Here is a 24,590-nt window from a genome sequence, read left to right as displayed (position 1 = left end):
ACATTTATGCTCCAGCTGTTTCTACTCACAAAGTTAGTGACAAGCACTGGCAGACTACAGGAAAGCTGAGAGGGAGTGTGTGTGTGTGTGTGTGTGTGTGTGTGTGTGTGTGTGTGTGTGTGTGTGTGTGTGTGTGTGTGTGTGTGACTGTGTGTGTGTGTGTGTGTGTGTGTGTTTGTGTGTGTGTGACTGACTGTGTGTTTGTGTGACTGTGTGTTTGTGTGTTTGTGTGCGCGTGTGTACATGCGTGCGTGTAACAGAAACACACGTTGCTTTCAACGTTGGGTTGATAGTTTTATTCTGTGTGTCCCACAGAGTGTAGAACATCTGAGCTGGTTGGGGCTCTTTAAGGAGCTCTCAGGATGCACTCATAAACCCTCGCCGTTCTACCACAAGAGAACACTACACAAAACGCCAGATGAATGTGAACACGTCAACAACAAGTTCCTCCACATGAGGCAGGTGCAAACGCATGAGATAGATCCAAAATGGAACCACGCACATTCCAAAACGTTGACGGGGGCTGAACAAAACAATATAGAAAGAAGGTGGTAGGATGTCCGCACGTTGAATCTAATAAAATACTACTGGGGAGCAAAGTCGAAGTTGTACGATTTATCACACGTTACGGCAGTGAAATATTTTCTCCGCATTTGATCCATCTCTTGGAGAGGTGAGCGGCAGCTGTGCCGCGCTCTGGAATCATTTGATTAGTTGATTTGACCCGGGCCCAATCCAACCCATTGATGCTGAGTGCCAAGCACCCATTTTTACAGTCTTTGGTATGACCCGGCCGGGATCAAACCCCCAACCTCCCAGTTTCGGGCTGACACTCTAACCACAAGGCTGGTTGGTTGGTTGGTTGGTTGAGCATTAAGGGCGGTGTGCGGACATCCTACCTTCTGTCTGCAAACACAAACGTCAACTTATACAGCACGTCATGAAAACCAAAGACACATGCATCACATGTTTCAAAATAATCATTTTTTTGCGTAGTTTTGTTATAAACATGAATGTGAAATACTACATTATCTTGGAAATTAAGGATATCCTTTGAATGCATGTGTTTTGCTGTCTCTGAAGCTCCCTGGAGGTGTCTGAAGAGGTGAGACAGTACCTGAAGACCCCAACATTTGACAATTGGTGAGATCTAGCACAGAACAACAGAGGTTTTAACAGTGAACACATCATTGTGTGTTAAGCAAGCACTGCATCCGTGTCTGACACTGTAGTGGAATACTGAAGAGCTGCAGTAGTCAAGTGTGTGTGTGTGTGTGTGTGTGTGTGTGTGTGTGTGTGTGTGTGTGTGTGTGTGTGTGTGTGTGGATCCTGTGTGTGTGCACTGTGCATGCGTGTGAGTGGGTGTGGGTGTGTGTGTGCGTGTGTGTGTGTGTGTGTGTGTGTGTGTGTGTGTGTGTTTTGACGAAGATGCTGTTTGTTAATGATCACGCACCAACGCACGCATGCACAGTTGCACACACAAACATTCAGGCTGCCTGACACCACCTCTATTTGATTAAAGTGTATCCTTTCATTCTCATATATGAATATGAATAGAGCTTCTGATGGGAACTCTTAATTAACATGTTTGAAGTGTGGCCTGTGAAGCAGACTCTTACACAGAGTAGATAAAATAACTGTATAATTACCATTATAATGAATAGTCATATTATGATATTTATATGATATTAAGTACTTTCCATTGAAAGTGTTGTGTGATGTAGCAGGTGTTCTGGTTTCAGAGGTCTTGTGATGTTTAGGGTTTGATCAGATGTGGTTGAACATGCATGACTGACAAAACAGGAAAGGGCGCACACCAGTGTTGGTGAGGTGTGCTGGCCGATAAATATAAAATATAACTGTTTTTTTTTTGTTCCTGAATTGTTTACACACTAAAGACCCTTACAGCAGGGGTGCTTTTTCCATCAGTTAAATTGTCTAAGTTGACATAATCTTTATTCAGAATGAGGTTGGTATTTCATCGTGAATAAATGCATCAAACTGTGTTAATGTGAAATACTCGCTGGCAATTTGCCATGCCATGCCATGCCATGCCATATCATGTCATGTCATTTGGCGGGGTGGGTTGGGTCGGGTATAGTCTCGTGTAGCCAGAGAACTATTTCACAATCTCCGAATGCTACATATAGAGTCTGGAACTACACCTCCCGAAATCCGGACGCTGCCATTTCGGTTCAGGAATTTTTTTGTATCTCTGCTAAGCAGCAAGCTATATACTGTATATATGCTTAGATGATTTCGATTTCTATTAGAATACATTTGCGTGACTGTAAAGACAAAACAGAAGTGGGGAGGAGGCTAGTTCACCTCCGCTTTATTGCTTGCTCATGATCAGAGATTCCGTTCTCTAGACTGTATGATGGAAGCATTTGAAAATTGCGAGAGGCAACAGTCTGGAAATGCGAGACTAGGTGGGGTGAGGTATGGCATATGGTGTTGTAGGCCTATGTATCATGTTGTGTCATAATGGTGTGGTGTTTTCACCATGTTGTGTGTTGTGTCATATGGTGTTGTGTGGTGTTTTCACCATGTTGTGTGTCGTGTCATATGGTGTTTGCAGGCAGTGGGAAGATGCAGAGATCATGGTGCTGCTCCAGGTCATGTACACAGACCTGGACTTTGTAGCGACGTTTAACATTGAACAGGACGTCCTCCAGCTGTTCCTGTACGAAGTGTACAGACGCTACAACAACATCCCCTTCCACAACTTCAAACACTGCTTCTGTGTCACGCAGATGGTGAGATAGTAAAGGACAGGCCGGGTTCTCAACGTTTTTGGCTGGGGACCCCCGAAAATGCTTTTGCCATGTATTTTTTTTAATTTATTTTAATAATAATTTGGTGACCCCCACAAATAATTTCGACCCCCAGGTTGAGAACCCCTGAGATATTAGACGTGTGTGCAGGTGCATGCCTTCGTGCTTATTTGTGTTTACCGTTTAGTAGGGCCAATGCAGACGGCCCTCGTCGCTGTCGGTGGAAACCTTGTATGTCCAATACTGTTACTTTTCAGGAAACGGAACGAAAACTAGCAGATCTAGTTCGCGGTGCTACACGTTGTGAGCTTGTAGATCGGCTTATTTCCACTGTTTTTATTGACACTCTTTGCAGCAGTGTTGATTTTGTCTTTTTCCACTGACGAAAATTACATGGAAACTAAATGAAAACTATAAGCTATTATGACTAAAACTAAGACTAAATATATTTCGTCAACAAATAAAAACTAGGCTAAAATGTTAGGAAGGGACTAGTGGACCAGAGATCCAGTATAAATCATTATACACTTGTAGAGCTTGTAGATCTGCTATTTTCAGCAAATGTAAAAACAGTCATTACGAGTCCGACGGCATCAAGGCCCGCCGAAACACATTTTAGTCGACTAAATCACCTGTAGATTTAGTCGACTAAAATCTCATGATATTATGTGACATCATCATGACGTCACGTGACGTAACATGTCGATTTGCTCGTCCACATATATGACGTAAATTCTCCATTCATTTTCAATGGGAATTTAATGTTTGTGTAAGACGAAAATCTACACTGATAGCTGAATATAGGAGGGCTCAAAAATGTATTGTGCCCCCCCCAAAAAAACAAACAAACAAATGTCTAACACAATGCATGGTGTTTCTTTCAGATGTACGGTCTGATCTGGTTGACTGACCTGAGGAGTAAAATGGATAGCATTGACTTGCTCACCATGTTGACCTCTGCTGTCTGCCATGACCTTGACCACATGGGATACAACAACGCCTACCAGGTATACCCATCTAACACAAACATCGTCCTAACAAACACAAACATTCAATGCCATTGACAATGAATGGCCAGTTTTGAGTGTTCGTGTAAACAAAAACATTGCATAGGCCTTGAAACACAAACATTGAAGACAAAAGTGAGGACGCAAATTGTGATTGGCCGGAATGAGGGGATGTATGATGCTGTACGATGAATGATAAGAGCGCCCCTCACTTCACACCGTTTTATTTGTCCACTTCCTTTCGGGTGCTTCTGTGTTTATTCCTACTAACAACAACACTACATGTTGAAGGCAGTGGTGCTGAGTCTGCTGACACATTCTGCTGTTAGCAGAGAGATTAACCATATACCAAAAACAATCTATATTCTGATCATGGTAATAATGTCTATAGATTTGTTCAGTAACAAGTGTCTCCATGCTCTAATAAACTTGGGTCAGATAAAGCAGTGGTTCTCAAAGGGCCCGGGGACCCCCAGGGGTCCCTGAGGGAGTTCCAGCGGGTCCCCAGCTAAATGATAGTTTGGAACCAATTGGACCCTTATGGGTCTGTAACTTTGAGTGCACAAATGGAACCAAATGGACCCTAACAGGTCCAGTTGGTTCCATCTGTACACTCTCAGAGTTAAATTAACATTGATTTTACAATATAAAGTGCAGGTCTCAGAGATAGAAATGCCATTAAATGGGGGTCCGCGGTCTAATTAGCGTCAATTCGGGGGTCCTTGAAGTGAAAATGTTTGGGAACCACTGAACTAAAGGAATCTTGCATAATATTAATAACATGTCTTTCAGATTAACGCTCGGACTGAACTGGCTCTTCGCTACAACGACATCTCTCCTCTTGAGAACCATCACTGTGCCGTAGCGTTTGAGATCCTGGAGAAGGTATTATTTATAGGCTCAAAACGCGTCGCGCTGCGACACGTTTCGAGCTAGCAGATCATCATTTAATAATTATAGTTATGTTAACTTTATGAACTAAATACAATGGACAAAAAAAACAACAAGACGATAACATTTTAATAATACTCATTAAGCTACTAATTTATAAGCATTCTGGTATTAACCTTGAGGGCCGCATTAAGTGAAGGTGAGGGCCTCACAAGGCCCCCGGGCCGCCAGTTGCCCATGCATGTATGGGCGACTTGTTCCCACTTCAGCAATTAATGCTTGGCATCAGTGCAGGTTTTTGGCAGCAAATTTCTATTTTAGTTTTAGTCATAGTCTTTGGACTGAAACTTCATTTAGTTTTTAGTCACATTTTAGTCACCAGGAATGTCTTAGTGTTAGTCTAGTTTTAGTCGACTAAATGTCATAAGATTTTAGTCGACTAAATCTACAGTTGATTTAGTCGACTAAAATGGGTTTTTTTTGTCGGGCCTTGATGCCGTCGTAATGGCTGATTTTACACTTGCTGAAAATAGCCGATCTACAAGCTCACAACATGTCGTGCTGCGACGCGTTGTGAGCTTGTATTTTCAGCATGCAACCAAGTGTAAAATGACTTATACTGGATTCAATGGGCAATAGTCCCTTCCTATCATTTTAGTGTACTTTTTATTTGTTGACGAAATTGTCAATATATTTAGTCATAGTTTTAGTCATCATAGCTTAGTTTTCCTTTAGTTTCCATTTAGTTTTAGTCAGTGAAAAAAGGTAGTCGACGAACATTTTTCATCTTAGTTTTAGTCGACGAAATCAACACTGCTTGACATGCCATCGTAACAGAAGCCAACCAGTCAACCTTTCTCTGCTGCAGACGGAGAGCAATATCTTTAGAAATCTGACCATGGAACAGTACAAACGGATACGAGAGGGCATCATCAAGTACGTTCACCTCAAAACTACACAATCACTAGCTGGCAGTGTTGTTTTTGGCAGCAAATTTAGATGTTAGTTTTAGTCGTAGTCTCTTGAATAGTTTTCATTTCGTTTTAGTTACATTTTAGTCACCTGGGATGCTTTAGTGTTAGTCTAGTTTTAGTCGACTAAATATCATAGGATTTTAGTTGACTAAATCTACAGTTGATTTAGTCGACTAAAATGTGTTTTGGCGGTTCTTGGTGCCGTCGTAATGACTGTTTTTACACTTGCTGAAAATAGCCGATATACAGTACAAGCTCACAAACGTGTCGCAGCGCGACACGTTGCTTGTATATCGGCTATTTTCAACATGCAACCAAGTGTAAAATGATTTATACTGGATCTCTTGTCCACTTGACTAGTCCCTTCCTAACATTTTAGTCTAGTTTTTATTTGTTGACGAAATTGTCAGTATATATAGTCTTAGTTTTAGTCATCATAGCTTAGTTTTCATTTAGTTTCCATTCAGTTTTCGTCAGTGAAAAAAGGTAGCCGACGAACATTATTCGTCTTAGTTTTAGTCGATGAAATCAAAACTGCTAGATGGCTGCATGTATATTGCACTTCACGTCACTGGTAAAAGAAAATCAACAATAGCACAGCTCGTATAGTACCGACGACATCCCTGTTCTCCTGACTATACAGGTGCATTCTGGCCACTGACATGACCAGACACAATGAGATTCTAAACAAGTTCAAAGCCATCCTGCCTGTTTTTGACTTCAGCAACAAGGAGCACAGAGATACGGTAAGGACAGGTTGGTACTGTATCATATCACACTATGTCACCTATAGTAGGGCAGTTTTCACATTAATGCCACGTTTTCTTTTTTTTTTCAGTTGATGATGATCCTAATTAAAGTGAGTGACATCTCCAATGAGGCCCGTCCCATGGAGGTGGCTGAACCTTGGCTGGACTGCCTGCTGCAAGAGTTTTATAACCAGGTGACTATAAACCCACAGAACCTTCTGGAGGAACACTGATAAATAATAAATATATCAGTCGGTCCTGATTCGAGGCTGAAGACAATTAAAGGCTGATCAGTGATCATACCTCATCACTAGCTCTCCTGATCAGTGTCTGATTTTAAATCAGTCCTTAAAACCTTTTATTGAAAGGCCTTTCCATCATTTTGAAATTGTATTGATGGAGAGGAGTCAGTGACCCCCTTTCCACCGGTTGGTTCCCAATGGGAACCGGTTCAGTTATTTTTGGTTCTTAGTCCATGAGCCAGAGCTCAACATTGGTGGGAAAAACTAGACCTATATTAAATTGTTTATAGGATCAATACAAGTAAATTAATACATGATAACCCTTCCACAGTAGTAGCTTTTTCATATTTTCAATTAAATTAGGCATATTTTCATACATAATGCCTCATTTGCATATTTAAAAATGTAAAATGAGTAATACAATAAATCTTTGTCTTCGTGTAAGTACTCAACTGGGGAAGTTTCATGGTGATAACAATCTAATATAGGTATGGTTTTACCCACTCAATTCATAATTAACGTTCCAATTTTGGAGCTCTGGCTCATGGACTAAGAAGTAAGAACCAAAAAGAACTGAACCGGTTCGTATTGGGAACCAACCGGTGGAAAAGGGGCCTGAGTGTAATTTCATGATTTTATTAGATTTGAAGAGATCAACTGGTTTATATTATTATATACTGATAGATATTCATGATGTTACCAAACCCTTCTTTTACCTGTCTGTCTGTTTTCAGAGTGACATGGAGAAGTTGGAGGGACTTCCGGTGACACCCTTCATGGACAGAGACAAGGTCACCAAACCATCCTCTCAGACAGGGTTTATTCGCTTTGTCCTGTTCCCTCTCTACATGGAGCTGGCCAACCTGTTCCCGTGTCTGGAGGTTTTAATACATACTTTACTCTCCTGGGAGATACTTTACACACATATACTTTACTTTTCTGGAAGACTTAAAAGCCCTAACCACACCAAAGGGTCGAGACGGTTTTAGCGTTGTCCCAGCGGTGTGATATGTTTTCATTTAGTCTTTGTCACATTTTGTCACCTGGAATGTTGTAGTGTTAGTCTAGTTTTAGTCGACTAAATCCAGTTGATTTAGTCGACTGAAATGCATTTTGGCGGGCCTTGATGCCATCGTAATGACTGTTTTACACTTTACACATCGGCTATTTGCAGCATGCAACCAAGTGTAAAATGACTTTTTAGTCTTTTAGACTAGATTTTAGTCTAGTTTTTATTTGTTGACGAAATTGTCAGTATATTTATTCTTGGTTTTAGTCATCATAGCTTAGTTTTCGTCAGTGAAAAAAGGTAGTCGACGAGCATTTTTGTCTTCGTTTTAGTCGACAAAATCAACACCGTTTGAAATTTGACCTTTGTGTTTTTCTCTGCATTGCGAAAGCCATTTTATGCAATCAATACTTCTACATAAAATATTTGACAGATGTTGTGATCCATTCCTGCAGCAACATATCATTGACCCAGTGAGGAAGGCTCTGGAATACTACACGGAGATGGAGAAAGCTCTGGAGAGAGAGAAACACAGCCGAGCTCAGAGTGACTCCACAGCCAAGAGCAAAGACACACCTCACAGCACAGCAGCACACACTACGCCAAACACACCTCACAGCACAGCAGCACACACTACGCCAAACACACCTCACAGCACAGCAGCACACACTACGCCAAACACACCGCACACCACAGCAGCACACACTACGCCAAACACACCTCACAGCACAGCAGCACACACTACGCCAAACACACCTCACACCACAGCAGCACACACTACGCCAAACACACCGCACACCACAGCAGCACACACTACGCCAAACACACCTCACACCACAGCAGCACACACTACGCCAAACACACCGCACACCACAGCAGCACACACTACGCCAAACACACCGCACACCACAGCAGCACACACTACGCCAAACACACCGCACACCACAGCAGCACACACTACGCCAAACACACCGCACACCACAGCAGCACACACTACGCCAAACACACCTCACACCACAGCAGCACACACTACGCCAAACACACCGCACACCACAGCAGCACACACTACGCCAAACACACCGCACACGTCAAGCACATCAAATACAGCCGAGAGCAAAGACACACCTCACAGCACAGCAGCACACACTACGCCAAACACACCTCACACCACAGCAGCACACACTACGCCAAACACACCGCACACGTCAAGCACATCAAATACAGCCGAGAGCAAAGACACACCTCACAGCACAGCAGCACACACTACGCCAAACACACCGCACACGTCAAGCACATCAAATACAGCCCAGAGCCAAACAGATGCTGGACCTGATGTCTCCAAAACAGCTCCACATAAGACATAACAATACATCATATAGCACTATATTTCGTCCTTGACGAATAGCTCATCTACAAGCTCAAGAAAGAGTGCGTCCATTCCCATTCCATTGATCCAAGCTGGAGCCTGGAACCCCAATTGATTGATTCACCATTGAAATAAACATGCTCTGAAATTGGGGAACTGCCCATAGATCCGAAGTCCCGTTAGTCCGAAAATGCACTGCTCCCATGCTTGCGGTTAGGTTTAGGTTTGCTCCCGTGCTTGCGGTTAGGTTTAGGTTAGGGTTAGAGATAGGGATAGTAATTTCGGAACAATTGACCTTCTGACTAATGACACGGCACCCTGAAATTGTGGGCCGTGATCCACAAAGGTTTGAGAATCACTGACGAATCACTAAATCCAGGAGATTATTGACATAAGGCCCTGACACTGAAAGCATCATTGATGTGAAGGCCTTGAGGCTTTCATTGTGTCATTGTATCAACACAAATGTCCTTTTTTCCCATTTAGTTAAAAAATGTAGAATATGCTATATATGAATTAAAACAGTTTGCACGGCTCATCCTGCTTGCTTGCTGCTGTGCACACTGATACGGCTGCGCTGCTGTCTGCTTAATCTGAGTTCCCAGAAGTTTTATTTTTCGCCACTAGGGGGGCAAGAAAAACACTGTCTGCTTAACCTTTTCCTTAAAGGTATATTCAGTGATTTCACTTAATTCAAATATCACTTATTTTTTTGTTTTGTTGTGATAATCCTCCCTACTATAGAGTGTGCTGGCCATATAAGGAGTTCCTCCCTGTCCCCAGTTAACCCCTGGGGGTCAAAAAACCTTAGGTTTCGTTTTTGACTCTCTATCCTGATTGGACGAAAGGCTGGGTCCCACAGCCAAAAACGAAACCTAAGGTTTTTTGAGTGAAATCACTGAATATACCTTTAACCTGTCGTTTTGGATCTGCCATTTAGGTACGGGGGATTTCAGAGTCCCTATGGTTGGGACTGATATTGTGCTGTTTACTTTCTATGTAGTTTACCTTTAAGCCTTGTAGGTGTAATGGACACCAATGTTCCTTAGCCTAATTAGTAATTTTCCTCACCTGGTCAGCCTCTCCAGGGTAGTTAATGAGGTGATTAGTTTGGCCAGAGTCAGTTCAGTTCAAGCCAGCACACTGTCAAGAACTCTCTCACTGCATGTTGAGTTAACCCTTTCTCTCAGGCCTTGGACAGGATAAGTCTGTGTGTTATTTGTTAAACTTTATGGCTCTTTAAGCATATCTTGGCTCTTAAAGCAATATGCTTGTAAATTGGTTTGTTCTTTTCTAAACTGTTGAATCCATTTAGTACAGTGAGTACAACATGTTCTTTTTGTAATCATGTGTGATGCATACAAAGAACTAATGTTTGGTTTATGATTGTACAGTATATGACACCAATATTGTGTTTTCTAATTTTTCTTTATTGCAGTTTTACAAATTTAAGTTATCACCAGTAAAGAACCTAAACCAAGTCACTGCCTTTTGGAGCTTTATTGGGAACTTTGTTAGCTGTCTGCCAAGCCATACAGACTGTACACCAAACGTATAGTAAGGGCAGAACAGATATCATGTGCTTGATCAGAGTACCTAAAAAGCAGATCCAATTCATTTCCAAACTATAATAAATATATTGCTCAATTTATATTCAATAAATATAATATTCCTTCCATTCATGAGTTGTCCTGACTGAACTAAAGAAAAGGCAACTCAAACAACATAACCTAACAGAGAGGTGCAGTTGTTAAGACTCTTCTCATGGCAGCCCACACGCAACTGAACCATTTCCCATTATATAGTGTAACCCAGGTTTATAATTGTATGTCTGTATTTGTATCTGTTTGTATGGTCACTGTACCATCTGCATCAGTTCACAGCTCATCACACCGATCACTCACACCAGTTTCAATCAGCAATCATCACCACACCCTAGTATAAAGCACAGCACTTTTGTCTCAGTCAGTGAGGTGCACATCACTGGCTGTGGCCCTCTGGAGTGAGTGTAGAAATAAAGTGGCCCTCTCCATCGTCAAAGTTTCCCACCCCTGCAGTAGATGATAATACTCTATATTAATAGCCTCTAAATTGTATTCAAAGTAAAACAATTGACTTCTGAGATCAGTATGACAAAATATGAATATTTAATAGCTGTCAAAACTATGAATGGCCATGGTCTGTTTTTTTAATTGTTTGGCAGAGATTAAGGGCCGTCTACAATATTTAACTCTGTCCATCTGTGAACAGCTATAATCTCAATCAATCATCGATGAATTAATCCCCCCTCTAGGCAGTGCAGTGGTGGACACTAGTAACTAACCCTATACGTTTTAACAGCGGGAGACATTAGAGACCCACGGAGAGCGTCTCTTGCATTTCATCGCCCACTATCGCCGGGCGACGTCGCCCAAAAGATGGAGTATTTTAATCTTTTTGGCCGACGTTCCTCCGCCCACTTTTCGACCATCGCCTGTTCGCCTGCTAAAACGTAGGGTAAGAACATGTATTAAGCATTAATTGAAAGGTAAAGGCCCAATACGTTAACCCCATTCAGCTCTGTAGCAGTGGCCGGCAAACTGTTCTTCTAGATCGGACCAGTGAAGAAACACGAGGAAGTTTGCCGTATATTATAGATTAGTCGATGGGTGGCTCTTCCAAGACAGATTTTGTGCTCTCAATGTTTTAAACTGTTTCTTTGTTGTTGTTTTTTTTTTACAATAAAGTATTCAATCAATCAATCTCAAGTGACTCTACATATCACATTCTTGTAGGGGAAATGAACATCTGCAATAAGGGTATTAAAGTTACAAATAAATAAAATCTGAATGGCTGATTTAATTAGGCATTGGCCCATGTGGTATTTAATTAGTGTTATTGTAGTTCTTCAAACCTTGTGGCTATTTAAATGGCCCTGTGGTTAATTATAAAACATGTTTTTGTGCGGCTCCCCGTTCGATGGCATCACTCAGATAAGGGACTGACTGCCTGTCATTTGGGAGCAGAGCTCAGTGTTGAAGATGCCTCAGGCTTCTATCAGGCTTCACCTGTGTTTTTCGTTAACTAGCTAACAACAACCTTTTTGTTTGATGTCCTAATCCTCCATGTTTTCATGTTTTTCCATCCCAGTTCCCACTGGAGCCTGTCTTTCAGGTCTATTGCATCATGGGCTGTTCTGTTCAGTGTTGTTTTCGTCGACTAAAACTATGACGAAAAATGTTCGTCGACTACCTTTTTTCACTGACGAAAACTAAATGGAAACTAAGCTATGATGACTAAAAATTTCGTCAACAAATAAAAACTAGACTAAAATGTTAGGAAGGGACTAGTGGACAAGAGATCCAGTACAAGTAATTTTACACTTGGTTGCATGCTGAAAATAGCCGATCTACAAACTTGTGAGCTTGTAGATCAGCTACTTTCAGCAAGTGTAAAATCAGTCATTACATCAAGGCCCACCAAAATACATTTTAGTAGACTAAATCAACTGTAGATTTAGTCGACTAAAACTAGACTAACACAAAAACATTCCAGGTGACTAAAATCGAAATGTGCTGCCAAAAACAACACTGGTTGAGAACCACTGTACTTGAGGACTTATACATGCCAGAGTCTGTCACTCAGATGATCAGATCACCTCTACTGTCGCTGACCCTAATATTCTATTTTAAATCAACTCTCTTACAGTCTCAAGTTATACTTGGAAAAATACAATTCAGTCTTATTTGTGCATAATGTGTCTAAAAATAAATCTATTCTAATTATGTTCACTGCAAACAGAAGGTTTTTACAAAATATTCTTTGCAAAAGGTCATGAATTGAAGTTAAGTGTTCCACGAGTCGTGCAACACATTTTGACACCAGCAGACCTTATGAACCCCTTTTGGTGTTTTAAAAGAACTATGTTATACTTTAGCTATTGAAAAATAGCAGATCTACAAGCTCATAGCGCGGCACGAGCTTGTAGATCTGCTATTTTTTTTGTGGCACAAATCTTTGAATATATATTCTTTCAGAGCGAACGTTTTTAACTCAAAATATTTGCTGGGGAGTCCCTGGAACAACATATTTTCAGATGGGGTTCGGCGACCAAATACATATAGTTTTTGGGGTCCTTGACATGGAATATTGAGAACCACTGATATAGAAACATTTTTCAGAAAATTGATGATTTAGAAGAGGACATTTCGTCCTCAGGTCTATTTTTAGTGAATAGCTGAATCAGAAGTGCTGCTGGTGGTGGAAGAATAGAGCAAACTAGTTTATGAACCACTGATGAACCCTGCAGGATATGTAGCCCCTGTGTGTGGGTGCATGAGCATGTGTGTGTGGGTTTCCAAAATACTACCGTACCGGATGTCAGGGGCTGAGGCGGACTTCCCAGCATGCACTCTGGGGGCTGCTGAGGTAATATAGCTCTGGTCCATAACGACTTAATGCTTTGGTATACTTTCAACTTCCTGTCGACTGCTGCAAAATTACAAACTAACACTTTCACTATACTCACCTTTCACCAATACAAAGACTGTTTTGTGGAGTCGAACGCCTACTTTCCCCAGTAGTGGATGCACTCTGAGCCCCCCACCACACGTATAAAATTTACTTTTTGGCCAGGAAAGAAAATATTTCACCGGAAGGAAGAATCTGGACAATGGGATTTTGCTATTGACAAGATCTGTAGATAGAGGGTGCAGTGGAGTAGCTAAAACATATGTTTTCTTCACATTGGTCTTCTGCAGCCCAGTCTGTCCCCATTTAGTTTAGTTTAGTTCATTAAGGATCCCCATTAGTCTACACCCTAGTAGAGACTATTCTTCCTGGGGTCGAGGCAAAAATGACAACACGATCACAGGGGCGGCGGTGGCTCAGGGCTAGAGTGGCTGGATTCTAACCCGGGCTCCCCCATAGTTAGTGTGGAAGTGTCCTTGAGCAAGACACTGAACCCCTAATTGCTCCTGATGTGCAGGTTGGTACCTTGCATGGTTTCCCCCGGCATCGGTGTATGAATGTGTGTGTGAATGGGTGAATGTAATGCACAATCTATGTAAAGCGCCTTGGATAAAGGCGCTATATAAAATGCACCATTTTACCTTTTTTTTTTTACAATAGAATTAATAAAATGCAGTACAGCATGATCCATGTTTCTGAACAAACACACAAACCTAAAAAACACATTTTCTAACAGTAAAATTAAGCATTTTTTGCAGAAACCAAAAGGAGGAAGAGCCAAATCTCTGTATTGCAGCACAACAAGAAAGGGCCCTGGAGTCTATACACAATGCTACAAACAGTGTTTAGGTGCATTACACAAAGGGAAACTTTTTTTTTTACTTACGCCGCCGTGTGAAGTGAGGGGTGCTCTCATTCATCAATGTTTGTTACGCAATGTTTGTGTTTAGACAAACACTAAAAATTGTCCGTTCATTGTCAATGGCATTTAATGTTTGTGTTATAGGACACAATTTGGGTTACACACACCAAAAGCTGGACATAGGAGAGGCTATATCGCCCATAAAAGAATATATTGCTCTCTGGTGGGCCAGTCATACAAGTGGGTGGACCCGGGCACATTAGGCCCTCCCCTATAGTGGCACACCTGGATGGTTAAGGTCTTTTAAGCCCCACCCCTACTTCTGCCTCATGTCCAGAAAGGTGTCATGACAGATTACGTAAAGACATTTAGTTGACACTAGGGACGGTATAGCACTGTGTATAAAAACGGAGACAACTGGACAAACAATGATAGGAAAACAATGGTCAGAGAGGGGAGTATACAGTCATGATGACTTGTTATCGAGACACACACCTGCTTTCATACCTGTACGTGTATTTGATATCGTTCTCTTCCTTCTCCCCTTTGTTGCCCTCACCTTCCTCTTCTCATTGTGAGTTACAGGCACAGTTCAGTCTCAACACCATCCACAAGGCTGGGGACTTCATACTGGGGGGCATGTTTCACATGCATCTCTACTCTGTGTTCCCTGAGCTGTCGTTCACCTCCAAGCAGCAGGTGCCCACTTGCTACAGGTGAGTAATAGCAAGCCGAAGAACTATGGTATATGCACTTCCCATTACAATCAGAACCGCAGCCTCACTCCCAATCGTCCGCTGTTGTCTGAAACCCCACCTTTTCAGACTCCATCATGGCCCGTAGCACTTGCCCTATAGTCCCTTAGATAGCACTTTATGTAGACTTAGATAGCATTTTATACAGACTTATAGCATGTTGCGTAGACAGAATTGCATATAGTATATATGTATAGTTTAGTATGTATAGTTTCATTATAGATATTCCACTGTTACGTTCTAGCTTACGTATGTTTCATGATAACTACTTTTATGTATGTGATGTATTGCCATGCTTTTGTTCTTGCTCCAGATTAAGCGCTCCAGATTAAGAGCGTCAGCTAAATGCCTAAATTGTAAATTGGAACAGCTAACGTCTTTTGATTCACACAGCACCATAGCATTAGAATGACGTCGTGAGTGCAGTTCTACAAAGATAAACATTCGAGTTTACGGTGTGCATTTCGTGTGTTATATATAGTTTCGACATCCAAAGGTTCAGATGGGCCCAGACCATGGCTTTTGCCATTGCCGAGATCAACACAAACACCAGCCTGCTGCCCAACGTGACCCTGGGATATAGTCTCTATGATACCTGTCACTCGGTTGCACTGGCCTTCCACGGTGCATTGTCACTGGCCAGTGGGAGAGAGGAGCCGTTTGAACCGGATGAGAGCTGTGTCGGGGCCCCTCCGGTGCTCGGTATCGTGGGCGCCGACACCTCAGCTCATTCTATTGCCATCTCGAGTATTTTAGGTTTGTACCGAGTTCCCATGGTAAGTTATGAACACCCTTTTCCCACCACCCATTATACATTAGTGTTACATATTGAAAGACACATATGTTTACTTGCAGGCAGAGCATCATGGAAGCAGAAAAGGGCAGATTTTTAACCCATTTAGACATGGGAACGATTCTACAAATGTCCTGAGAAATTATGACAGTTTTCTGAAAAACCTACGTTTCTGTCAGTGGTTCTCAAACACTTTCATGTCAGGGACCCCCAAGATTATATGTAATTGGCCACCGACCCCCATCTGAAAATATGTTGTTCCGGTGACCCCCCCCCCCAGAAGCAAAGATTTGAGTTAAAAACTATGGCTCTGAAAGAATATATATTCAAAGATTTGCGCCACATGTTCACGATTTAAAAAAAATAGCAGACCTATACAAGCTTGTAGCGCGGCACTCGGTGCCGCGCTATGAGCTTGTAGATCTGCTATTTTTCAACAGCTAAAGCGTAACATAATGCTTAATGCCCAGAATGGGAGAAAGAGAGAATCAGCTGTATGTTCAAACAGAGCTGAGCAGACAGTTTCAATACATTTCCATGGGTGATTTATTGTTATTGCTCATCTTATGAATGAGTCCAATATCCATCTCTATTAGTAAAGAAAAAAGAAGCATTGTATATTAATTCATCATGGCTGCCTTAAAGTGACAGAGTTGCTGTCCACGGTGCTTATAGGGGAGCATAATGGCTAGAAACGTGGGTTTGTAATCTACATTGTGATTATAGGCCAGGGTATAGGGTGGAATGTGCAACTCCAAAAGATTGCATTTTGATCCAAATAGTTTCTAAACGAGATTCCAAAATGGTGAAGTCTGGCCACTGTCGTGTGTTTGCAGCAAAATACAATGCATGCTTCTTATATTCTGTGTGGTGAGGGGATTCTGGGGATGGGGGTAAATAAATCTTGATACTGTATACTGTACATGGAGAGTGATTTTGATCATAGTGACAGCATTTTGAGTGGTGTGGTGGAGCGGAATCTCATGAGTGTGGAGAGGGATTCCTCTCTGCTTCACTCTGCTCATATTATGCTCTGCACTGCAACTGCTGGTAGACTGCCAGAGGTCTAGTTTTGTGTTGGGGGGAAAATGCCACAAATTGGTTTTAAAATGTATGTAAATTACAATGCTGCTATGTATGTGGTCTTTGAGCAAGAATTTTACTGGACTGTAGTTTGCACCGTGGTGAACAAACTGTGGAAAACAAGATGTGCACCAGGAGGCCATCTCTAGAGAGGTGCTCTTTAAATAAATAATAACTGAACTGAAAAGACTCGAGACAAAGAACTAAAACCATGGCACTTATTGACATTGTGAAAAAAAAACCTTTGTATTGAAATGCCTTATTATATTTTTGTACTGCATGTAATTTTCATGTGAATGCATACATTGTAAACCCTGAATAATTTTCAATAAAGTATATATAAAAAGCAAATGTGTAGGGGGAAAGAAAAGAGAAAGAAATGTAGTATATTTCAGAACAGATGTTTTGTTTATTTTTCAGGTGAGTTACCTTGCCACCTGCTCCTGTCTGAGTGAGCAGATGCTGTTCCCGTCCTTCTTTAGAACAATCCCTAGTGATGCCATCCAGGTGAACCAATTTTAGTTTTAGTCTCTTGAATAGTTTTCATTTAGTTTTAGTCACATTTTAGTCACCCGGAATGTTTTAGTGTGAGTCTAGTTTTAGTCGACTAAATATCATAAGATTTTAGTCGACTAAATCTACAGTTGATTTTGTCGACTAAAATGTGTTTTGGCGGGCCTTGATGACATCGTAATGATTTGCTGAAAATAGCCGATCTACAAGCTTACAACGCGCTGCGACGCGTTGTGAGCTAGATCGGCTATTTTCAGCATGCAACCAAGTGTAAAATGACTTATACTGGATCTCTTGTCCACAAGTCCCTTCCTAACATTCCTATCTAGTTTTTATTTGTTGACGAAATCGTCAGTATATTTAGTCTCAGTTTTAGTCATCATACCTTCGTTTTCATGTAGTTTCAAATTTAAGCAAAGTGAATTTGCTTAAATTCACTTTTTGAAATTTATTTTATTTTGTTGTTGCAAGTCACTTTGTGACTCTGATGTCTGAAAAAAATGTATGTCAAGGACTCCCAAATTCAGATTAATATGGCCACAGACCCCCATTTGAAAATATTTTGTGCCAGGGACCCAAGATTAGCCAAGATACTGTATGTCAACATTAATCGAAAATAGCAAAAAAAGAAAAAAAAAGTAATTAAGAAAAAAGTATACATAGCGCTCAAGTGTTTAAACTGTTCCTCTTCCCTTCCTAGAACGCCCGCAAGGACCGCTGGGGGTCCCTGGACCCCAATTTCATAGACGGCTATCTAGCCCAGTGGTACCCCTAGGGGTAGCTACTTGAGGGAGTTCCAGGGGGTCCCCAGCTAAATGATATTTAGGAACCAAATGGACCCTTATGGGTCTGTAACTCAGAGTTAAATTAACTTGGATTTTTACAATATATACATTGGTGTCCCAGAGATAGAAATGGGTAATTCAGGTCAAACTGGGGGTCCTTAAAATGAAAATGGTTGAAAACCACTACTGCTAGAGCCGTAAAAATCACATCTTTTCAAATGGGGGGCCGCGGGCTAATTATGGCCAATTTGGGGGTCCTTGACATGACAAAGTTTGGGAACCACTGATCTATATAGCCTATAACACAGTTATCCCTCCATTCCATTCCTTTTCCCGTCCAGATACGAGTGATGCTCCAGATTATGAGGCGGTACGGGTGGACCTGGGCGGGACTGCTGTTCACCGACGACGCCTACGGCCGCGACGCCGCTCGAGTCTTCCAGTCCGCCCTGGCCCGGTCGGGTCTGGGCTGTCTGGCCTACCTGCAGGCCATGCCCTGGGACCACGACCCGGCTGCGCTCCGGAGGACCGTCGCCGCCATCAAGACGTCCACAGCCCGTGTGGTCATTCTATTTGTATACGGGAGCTACATGGTGGATCTCATGGAGGAGGTTGGGGTTACTGTGTTTAATGTTCATTTATTACGTATTGATGAAGTAATGGCCCCCTGGGCCTTTAGTCTACTATATGGGGTTCTGTGTGTGTGTGTGGCTGTGCCTTTAACCATTCCATTGCAGTGTTGGAGGGCGGAGCCAGAGATGATTAGTGGAAGGGGAGACACCTGGCCTTAGGGAATACTATAGTTATATTGAAGCGAAGACATCCGTTCATTCATATACAGGCGTATAAATACGTTGCAATTCAATGGCAAGCATTTTTTTTTATTGCAGTGCAATTTAATCACTTTCTTATAGGTTCATCAATTTACAATTTAGGCATTTAGCAGGCGCTCTTAGGCCAGAGTGATTTACATTAAGCAAGAACAAAAAGCATGGCAATACATCACATACATAAAAAGTATTAGTGTTATCATGAAACATGCGTAAGCTATAAGAACGTAACAGACAGTGTAATATCTATATAATTAAACTATACATATAAACTACAACGTGCTGTGACTACAATGCAATTCTAGTGCTGTCTACATAACATGCTATAAGTCTTTATAAAATGCTATCTAAGTCTACATAAAGTGCTATCTAAGGGGGTATAGGGTAAGTGCTACGGGCCATGATGGCGTCTGAAAAGGTGGGTTTTCAGACTACGGCGGAAGATTGGGAGTGAGGCTGCAGTTCTGATTGTAATGGGAAGTGCATTCCATATAGTTTTGGAGCCAGAAGAAACTGATGTTTTCCCCCCCTGATATCTCAACAGGTGATAAGGCAGAATGTGACAGGTATACAATGGATGACCAGCAATGCTGTGACGACAGCCACCATATTCCAGAATCCTCACTTCCTGCCGTATCTGAGAGGCACCCTGGGTCTCTCCATACGGCGCGGAGAGATCCCAGGTCTCAAGGACTTCTTGCTGAAAATACATCCTGACCACGACCCTGACAACAGCCATGAGAATGCCATAGTGAGTCTCTTGTTTAATTCGTTTTTATTTAAAAAAAATCAAAGTGGCTTCTGTCTTTTAAATAGTCACAATGAACATATTTGATTCATGCTTAACTTCCACTGCGTTTTCTTTTTTTCCTCCCCCCGGTAGGTGAGACAGTTTTGGGAGAACACATTTCGGTGTAAATTTGCGCCCTTTCCGTCAGAGTGGGTGGACGCCGGTGGAACGGTGTGTACTGGACGAGAGGACCTGGTGACAGCAGAGACCACCCTGTTGGATGTGTCCGACCTCAGGGAAGAGTACAACGTGTACAAGGCTGTGTACGCGCTGGCCCACGCCCTTCATGACATGCTGCAGTGTGTGCCAGGGAGAGGGCCTTTCCCTGGGCACAGCTGTGCCCGTTTACAGACAATGCAGCCATGGCAGGTGTGTGGTATTAATTGATTTCACAATTTACCTGTCAATGTTTGTAGCTGGATTCTAATCAGACTAGCCTGTGATTGGCCGAGCTTTGCATAATGTTTGTAGTATAGCTAATTGGCTTTTGTTGGTTACGTATAACCAATCTATGTTTTGCAATCGTTTATAAAGACATAAATTGCAATATTAGTGGGAGGGGTCTATGTAAGCGACTGCGGCAACCACACTTGACAATGTAAAAATCATTACATATTATTGACATAACAGGGTGAAAAATAAAGTATTCTTCTTCTTCTTTGATTTATAGACTATAATAATGGGAGCAGGCGCAGGATACTGGGACAAACATACTTCATGTTTATATTGTGATTTTAATACTGCAAGGTTGTAGTTAATACCATAAACAGTCCCTGTCAGAATAACTATACTAATATTGTATATACAGTAGTAAGTCTCTTGCTCTTATACTATTGCACGTCGTCATTTCTATAGCTTGTGTATTACCTGGAAAAGATCAACTTCACCACATCCTTTGGCGATCACGTGTCATTCGACGAGAACGGAGACGCGTTGCCGGTCTATGACGTCATTAACTGGGTGTGGCTCCCCGACGGAAGCACAAAGGTTCACACTGTAGGTGTGTTCATGAAGTCAGCCTCCGCAGGTGAAGAACTCATCCTCGATGAAGACAGAATATTCTGGAACTTTAAATCCACGCAGGTCACTTCAGTCATTCTAGAATAGCTGATGGTCATATACTGTACACATGCTCATGATTTACAATAAATGGTAATAGTTTATGGTCATTCCCGTTTCCTCTGTATAGCCACCTCGGTCTGTCTGCAGTGAGAGCTGCTCCCCTGGAACACGTGTGGCCAGAAGGAAAGGGGAACCCGTCTGCTGCTTCGACTGCATCGCTTGCTCTGAGGGAGAGATCAGCAATGAGACCGGTAGGGCAGTGTTGATTTCGTCGACTGAAACGCATGGCGAAAAATGTTCACCGACTACCTTTTTTTTCCACTGATGAAAAACTAAATGGAAACTAAATAAAAACTGAGCTATGGTGAGTTGGTGACTAAAACTAAGACTAAATATATTGACAATTTCGTCAACAAATAAAGACTAGACTAAAATGTTAGGAAGGGACTAGTCACTAGTGGACAAGAGATGCCGTCTAAGTCATTTTACAATCGGTTGCATGCTGAAAATAGCCGATCTACATGAAGCTCACAGCGCGTCGCAGTGCGGCGCGTTGTGAGAGATCATTACGTAATGACCAAAATACATTTTAGTCGACTGAATCTTATGATATTTAGTCGACTGAAACTAGACACTAAAACATTCCAAAAAAATTAACTATTCAAGAGACTATGACTAAAACTAAAATCAATGCTGCCAAAAACAACACTGCTGGTATATGTTTACATTATTTAGCGATGTACGGTGTGGGTCATCTTTAGGACGTCCGGTCCCTTTAAATCGTCCCCTCTTTGTTATAGACTCGACAGAGTGCGCCAGTTGTCCAGAGGACTACTGGTCCAATCCCCAGCGTGACCACTGTGTCCCCAAGAGCGTGGAGTTCCTCTCCTACCGCGAGGCGCTGGGTATCTCCTTGACGACCATCTCGTTGCTGGGCACACTCATCTGCGGCATTGTCCTGGGAATCTTCATCTATCACCGGAGCACGCCCATGGTGCGCGCCAACAACTCGGAACTCAGCTTCCTCCTCCTGCTGTCTCTCAAACTGTGTTTCTTGTGTTCACTTCTGTTCATCGGCCGCCCCACGCTCTGGACCTGTCAGCTGAGGCACGCGGCATTCGGGATCAGCTTTGTGCTGTGCGTCTCATGCATCCTGGTCAAGACTATGGTGGTGCTGGCCGTGTTCAAGGCCTCCAAGCCCGGGGGTGGAGACATCATGAAGTGGTTCGGCGCCATGCAGCAGAGAGGAACGGTTCTGGCTCTTACTTTTATCCAGTCGATAATCTGCATAGCCTGGCTCGTGTCTTCCTCGCCGTCTCCTCATAGAAACTCACAATACCACAGGGATAAGATAGTCTACGAGTGCGCTGTGGGATCGACAGTCGGTTTCGCGGTGTTACTGGGTTATATTGGCTTACTGGCACTCCTCAGCTTCCTGCTAGCGTTCATGGCAAGAAACCTTCCAGACAACTTCAACGAAGCCAAGTTAATCACGTTCAGCATGTTGATCTTCTGCGCCGTGTGGATAGCCTTCATTCCGGCATATATCAGCTCTCCGGGCAAATATGCAGATGTAGTGGAGGTGTTTGCAATTTTAGCATCGAGTTCTGGCCTTTTGGTCGCACTGTTCGGACCAAAGTGTTATACAATCCTTTTGAGACCAGAGAGAAACACTAAGAAGTCCATCATGGGCCGAGGTGCCACCAAGACGTAGAAGCATAATACTAAACAATGATACATTTTATCTGTGTGTATTGTACATTATAACAATAAATATATATGGATACCTTTGATTGTCGATAGCCCTGTTAATAGATTAAGTTTTCTTCCAGATTAAGTTTAAGGTTTACTGATCCAATCATAGATGCAATGCCCACATCTATTGTCTATCATAAAAAAGCTTAGTGAAAAGTTGATTTGACTAAGACTCCCAAAGGTTAAGTTGGGTTATTTTAGTGGCACCTCTTCATTCTCTGCATGTACTACAGGCATAAGAGGTTTACAGTATTTTGCATGACCGTTAATCTATTATGCATAGGTCAAGGTCCAGTTTATTCATATATGTCCCAAGCTGGGCACTTTGTTTTACAGCAGATAATAAAAGCTCTTAAAGACATTACAAACAGTAGAACCTGCATAACGACAACAAACATACGTATACATTATCACAAGATACAGATGTTATATTAAATATAAAGAGCAACTACAGCTAAAGTGCACCGAGTGTAACTACATCTACCTCCTCCTGCTTCCCTTGTTGATGGCCCGGATGGAGGTATAGGTATAAATGAGAATTTGTACCTGTTGGTTTTAGTAACAGGGGTTGGTGTTTTAACTAAGCATTTTGTTATACTTTAGCTATTGAAAAAGACCAGATCTACAAGCTCGTAGCGCGCCACCCGGTGGTGCGCTATGAGCTATTTTTGAAAGATTGTGAAAATGCGGCACAAATCTTTGAATATATATTTTTTTAATTTCGACGTCAGGCCTAAATGGGTTAACCCTTGGCCGGATGGCAGGAGTTATAGGTATAGGGGGTGAGAGCTGTCCGCTCTAATTGATGATGCTTTTTTTTAGCACCTGCTCATCATATATATGACTCAGGAATAGGAAATGATTTGTAGTTCTAGCTACCTACAAAGGTACAACTAATAATAATAATATAATAGTGACATATCTATGAAAACCTGCAAATATATTAATATATTATATGAAGATCATGACATTGACCTTATGAAACCCAATAGCTATAGCCTAGAGAAGACTGCAATACACTGCATATATGGAGCTGGCCAGCAGCTCCAGGTTTGGCCTCACCGACACCATGCTGACCTGTTCTGACAGTCATTCCATATGTTGATCCTTCCCCACCCGTCCTTCCTCTGCGATGCCTCCCTTTTGACTGATACCTGTCCATTCAGACTCTAGACGGGCACGACCCATAGTTATCTACAACTAGAGTTCTCAACAGGCCGGAAAATGAAGGCCCGCCCTTACCTGGGCCCTAACTGGGCCCTAACCGGGCCTGAACTGGGCTGGCCCGAGGCCCCGCCTGGCCTTACTAATGCGTACACATTTTATGTCCTACCCGGCCCGAACACGTTAAAAAAGGGTCCATATAATATGGACATTCCCAGACCAGCGGTGTAAGACACCCTCATTATTAATACTTAGAAGTAGCCTATCTTCTGTAGCCGATATACTGTCACGGTACGCTCCTCTGCCCTTGGACTTTGTCTGTGTTTTGGGACTTATTACTTGTATTTGTGTTCTGTACCTTATTTTGTAGTAGTGTTCTGTGATTTCCTGTCTGCCTTGTTTTAAGTCTCCTGCCTTGTCTCACCAGTCTGCTTTGTAATTGTATTTCACCTGTGTCCTGTTTAGTGTCAGCCAATCATGTGTTTGTAGTTATGTTGCACCTGTGTCTAGTTAGTCTTTGTGTCTATTTAAGCCTCTGTGTATTCAGTGTTCACTTGTCAGTTTATAGTTTGTTATGGTGTGTCCAGCCCGTGTATGTCCTGTGTTAGTCAATAAATCTCAATTGAACTTCATCTGCCTGCCTTCCTGTGTGTGGTTCTGCAGGTGCCGTGTCATTAGTCAGAAGGTTCATTGTTCCGAAATTACTATCCCTATCTCTAACCCTAAACCTAAAC

General features: G+C 42.2%; 2 protein-coding genes across 2 annotated transcripts; both read left to right on the top strand.

Moving 5' to 3' along the window:
- Positions 1-975: 975 nt before the first annotated feature.
- LOC310866983 (high affinity cGMP-specific 3',5'-cyclic phosphodiesterase 9A) lies at positions 976-8,982 on the top strand (the record flags this gene model as incomplete). The annotated part of the gene is made up of 10 exons (XM_083776777.1): positions 976-1,143; positions 2,582-2,759; positions 3,662-3,784; positions 4,577-4,669; positions 5,544-5,611; positions 6,293-6,395; positions 6,488-6,592; positions 7,375-7,521; positions 8,105-8,236; positions 8,269-8,982. The coding sequence occupies exons 2-10, from the start codon at positions 2,604-2,606 to the stop codon at positions 8,980-8,982; spliced, it is 1,641 nt and encodes a 546-aa protein (XP_083632903.1). The 5' UTR covers positions 976-1,143; positions 2,582-2,603.
- Positions 8,983-14,797: 5,815 nt separating this feature from the next.
- LOC310866982 (extracellular calcium-sensing receptor-like) lies at positions 14,798-22,651 on the top strand (the record flags this gene model as incomplete). Its single annotated transcript, XM_083776776.1, has 9 exons — positions 14,798-15,042; positions 15,563-15,857; positions 17,378-17,464; positions 18,597-18,866; positions 19,630-19,836; positions 19,969-20,244; positions 20,731-20,958; positions 21,065-21,188; positions 21,738-22,651. 9 exons carry the CDS (start codon positions 14,798-14,800, stop codon positions 22,649-22,651), a joined length of 2,646 nt encoding a protein of 881 aa, XP_083632902.1.
- Between the last annotated feature and the right edge of the window lie 1,939 nt (positions 22,652-24,590).

Source organism: Protomyctophum parallelum, assembly GCF_964188405.1.
Source record: "Protomyctophum parallelum genome assembly, chromosome: 11".
NCBI classification, from domain to species: Eukaryota; Metazoa; Chordata; class Actinopteri; order Myctophiformes; family Myctophidae; genus Protomyctophum; species Protomyctophum parallelum.
The sequence above is the reverse complement of the archived record's forward strand: the minus strand, read 5'-3'. Positions and strand labels throughout refer to the sequence as shown.